The sequence below is a fragment of the Fulmarus glacialis genome, unplaced genomic scaffold (genome assembly GCF_000690835.1).
Source record: "Fulmarus glacialis isolate BGI_N327 unplaced genomic scaffold, ASM69083v1 scaffold20614, whole genome shotgun sequence".
NCBI lineage: Eukaryota > Metazoa > Chordata > Aves > Procellariiformes > Procellariidae > Fulmarus > Fulmarus glacialis.
In genome coordinates this window covers 676-4720 of record NW_009210153.1, presented here as the reverse complement: position 1 = coordinate 4720, position 4045 = coordinate 676, and the positions used below count along the sequence as shown (strand labels likewise).

At 62.9% G+C, this 4045-nt stretch overlaps 1 protein-coding gene across 1 annotated transcript in view; it reads left to right on the top strand.

Moving 5' to 3' along the window:
• Positions 1-4045, top strand: part of ABLIM3 (actin binding LIM protein family, member 3) — a gene marked incomplete at both ends in the record, with an annotated part of 17793 nt that overhangs the window by 13342 nt on the left and 406 nt on the right. The window contains 5 exons of the mRNA XM_009577091.1: positions 408-479; positions 864-1019; positions 2160-2189; positions 2767-2896; positions 3783-3881. Of these exons, the coding sequence (XP_009575386.1) occupies positions 408-479; positions 864-1019; positions 2160-2189; positions 2767-2896; positions 3783-3881 (487 nt within the window). The remainder of the gene's footprint in view (positions 1-407; positions 480-863; positions 1020-2159; positions 2190-2766; positions 2897-3782; positions 3882-4045) is intronic.

Sequence of the window (4045 nt, the reverse complement as noted above, 5' to 3'; positions counted from 1 at the left end):
GTGGCCGAGGCTGTTAGCGGGGCCCTGCCTCCTGGCTGGCACCAGCCCATGCCACAGCCAGGGAGGGGGCACAGCAGTCCCCTCACCGACCCCCCGTGCCCCTCGAGCTGTTGCTCCCTCTCTGTGCCCGGCTGGCCACAGGGACAGCTGCCTGCTGGGTCTTGCCGGGCCACTCACCTGACTCTGGATCTGGCAGCGAGAGAGGCCACGACACAAAGCTGGATGGCAGGGCAGCCTGCGACAGCCACGGGCACTGGCAGCAAGCGGATGAAAGGGCAGAGGAGCTGGACCTTGAGTGAAATTCAGCCCCAAAATCAACGATGTGCTTGCTGCACCCAGCACTGTGCCTGCTCAGGGGTCCCTCCCCGCTGTGCTCTCACCTATCCGCCGCTTTTCTGCCTCCACAGCACAGAAGGACGTCGGAAACCTCCATCTCACCCCCTGGTTCCAGCATCGGCTCCCCGAACCGTGTCATCTGCGTAAGTACAGCTCTGCCGCTCGTCTGCGTGAGGCAGGACAGATGCTCTGGCTGGAGGGAAGGGGGTAACAGCTCCCAGTGCCACTCTGCAGCGTGAAGCGTCCCCTGAGGATGAGCCCAGCGTTTGGGGACAGGACAGACAAGTCGTGCCGGCACTGTTGGCATAGAGCGGGAGCACTGGGAGGGGCACAGTCCCACCCTCCCAGCTCCTCTGCCCCTTCCCGCTGCTGCCTCTTGGGCATGTTCTCTTACCTCTTCCCGCTGCTGGGGTGACGGTGGGCTCTGCCTGCTCTGTGCTGGCTCTGCACTGTGCGTTCCAGCCTCCCCTCCCCTCTCTCCTCCTCTTCCTTTCCGTCTCTCTGTCTCTGTCTCTCCCTCTCCCTAGGCTAAAGTGGATAATGAGATCCTTAATTACAAAGACCTGGCAGCTCTTCCCAAGATTAAAGCCATCTATGAAGTGCAGCGTCCTGACCTCATTTCCTACGAGCCCTATCACAGATACACATCGGATGAGACGCTGGAAAGATATAGCTATGGGGAGGTACTGAGTCTCGATGTGCCCAATGCTGGGCTGCGCAGGGAGCTGGGCCCCGATTCAGGGCGATGAGGGAAACTGCCTGTGGGTTCGCTCTCTCCAGTGGGAATACTGCAGGGAGGCAGGAGCGGGGGTAAGACCTTACCCGGAGACTCCCCATCACTGGGAAGAGGGCCTGGGCTGGAAGGGAAATCTTGGCGCTGCTGCTTTGGAGTAAGAAAGAAACCAATGACCTTATCAGCTGATGGCAGCACCCGCCCCACACTGTGCCGCAGACCCGATGTGCAGGGACAGACGGCGCTGCGCGGGAGGTGACGTCACCCTCGGGAGTGATGTGGCGGGGGAGCTCACCCATCGCAGCCCGCAGCAGGAGAGGAGGAGGGCATGCAGCACGCGTGCATCCCTCCGGGGTGGAGAGACAGATGGCCAGCAGGCTCAGCCCAAAGACTGGCCCCTGGCAGGCAATCCTCCTGGCCACCCAGCCCCAGCATGGTGTCTCTGGAGCACAGCAGGGCTGCCTCTGTTGGGTGCTGGCTCCGCAGCCAGAGGAAGGGGGCTTGGTCAGTGCGTTTTTGCAAGCGTGTTACAAGATGATGCCAAAGCAGCACGTGGCACAGGACTGCCCTGCCCCGCTCCCCTGGGCAGGGTGGGGCTGTTGGACGATTTCAGTAAGTCTGTGGAAGAAGAGGTCTGAGCAGCTCACACAGAGATGGGAAACCTGAGGTGGTCCTGGAAGAGGACTTTGTAATGGCCAGCAGCAGCTCCCGTACATCTCCAGTCTCAGGGCTTCTCACAAGCCTGCTTTTCTCCAGCCCACCCGGTGATGGTGCAGGCAGCATGGTCATGGCCCGCTGTGGAGCACTGCAGGGCTGGCAGCCGCCTTCCCCCCTTGCAGCCGCTCCACTGAGGTCTCCAAGAAGGGGCACAGGCTGCCGATTCAGGAGGTGCCATCCTCATGCCAGCTCCCCTCCCAGCCAGGGACTCCCTGCCCGGCTGTGCCACCAGCCGCCCTCGCTGCCTGGCAGCTGTGATGAGGCTGTAACGTGGGGAAAACCAGCTGCTGTGGGACCTCAGTCTGTCACTGCTCCCCTTAACTGTGTGCTGTCTCTCTCTCTCTCTCCCCGCTTTGCCTCCTGCTGCCTCCAGTCCCTGGGGACCCTCTCCCCGTACTCACAGGTAACGCCCCAGTGGGCACCGAGGGGTCCGTCACCTGCTGCCACTGCAGGGTGTCCCTCTGCCCAAGGACTGCTGGGACTCTGCTGAACGCCCTCTGCCTGGGTGCTGCCCTGAGGGGGGGGGAGACAGGGGGATCCCATCCGGGAGGGTCCTGTCCTTCGGGTCCCAGGGAGAGTGGCGTGCAGCCCTCCCTGGCAGAGCAGACCCAGGGTGCAGCTTCTGCCCCATGGAGGGGAACACTGGTAATCGGGAACAAGCTCAGGGGAAAGGGAGGATCTCCAGGCAAGGGGGTGAAAGCCTCTGGCTGGACACCGTTGCCTGGTCCCAAACCCTGGGCTTCGCTGCCTGTGCTTCAGTGGCAGGGGGGCAGAGCAGCCTGGGGACCCCCCAGCCACAGAGGACACGCACACTGCCCCAGCATGTCACACCGAGGAGCGTGAGCCCTCCTGGGCTGCCACAAGCATGGGGACCCCCATCTGTGGGACGTCCCCGCAGGGCTGGCAAGGCACTGACCTGCCTCGTCCCTCATCCCGCCAGCTCTAACACCGCTTCTCTCCGCACCTTTCCTGCTCCCCAGGACATCTACGAGAGCTTTGACACACGACAGAGGCGAGCCTCCAGCCCTGGCTACATTGACTCCCCCACCTACAGCCGCCAGGGCATGTCCCCCACCATCCCGAGGTCCCCCCACCATTTCTACCGCTCAGGTGAGAATTTCAGCTGCAACCCCAGGCTGGGCTGAGCTCAGACCCCCAAGTGGAGCAGGGATCACCAAACTGTCCCCTGCTTCTCCCCAGGGGACCTCAGTGGTCCCTCCTCTGACAAGCAGGCAGGAGGCCTGGGGGGGTCCATGGGGGGCTGAGGGCAACAGGAGCTGTGGGGCAGTGACCAACTCTGCTGTGTGCATCCTCTGGTTCCCCTGACTCTTGTCTTGCGAGCAGCGAGGAGAGACCGAGGGGGCTTTGTCCTGGCTCAGACCTAAGCTGGGGCTCATGGAGGATGGGGTGGGGTGAGAGGTGGCCCCCAGGTCCAGTGAGGACCCCTCAGCTGGCTTGGTAGCTCTGGGAGGGGCGTGCACGAGAGTGCTTGTGCTCAGGCAGTGCTGCAGTGGGGGTCCTTACGCACACACATGCGTGCACGCCCTGGAGCGTGTCGGGGGTAAGCAGAGTGTGTCTGTGCCATGCCTCCTGTCCTTCGGAGCCAGGGAGGAACGACTGGGAAAATCCGAGGTCAGTAATTCCGGAGGTCTCACGTTCCCCGAGCTACCCGCACGCTGCACCGCCAAGGGCCTGTCACCGTTTGCCTCTGCAGCACGCTCGGCTTTCCTCTCACCAGCGGCAGGGCAACCTGCTGCCCTGTAAAGCACCCGCACACGGGGTTTCCTCTGCATCCCGCCTTCCTCCGGAGATGCGGGAAATCTTCCCCTGCTCCATCACACCCCATCCTGAACCACGGCCTGGCGCACGTCCTCGTCACCCCCCCACATGGGTCGCCCCCCGCTCTTCTAACACCGCTGCATTTAACACCCGTTTTCTTCTGCCTCTTGTTCTCTCTCTCGGTCACTTATGGCTGCTTCTGCTCGGCACCGCGTAGGCACCGAGAGCGGGCGCAGCTCCCCCTACTATAGCCAGTTAGATGTGAGGTCCTCCACTCCAACCTCATACCAGGCGCCCAAGCATTTCCACATCCCAGGTAGGCTCTGGAGCACCCCGGTTCCTGGGGAAGCGCCGTGTCTGTGGCATGCCCGCATGTGCCGTCCCCCCTGTCGCATGCGTAGCTCCACCACCTGCCTAGAGCCAGCTGGCAGCAGGATCTACCCCTGGTAGAGGCCATCCATAAACAAAACCTGCAGCTTG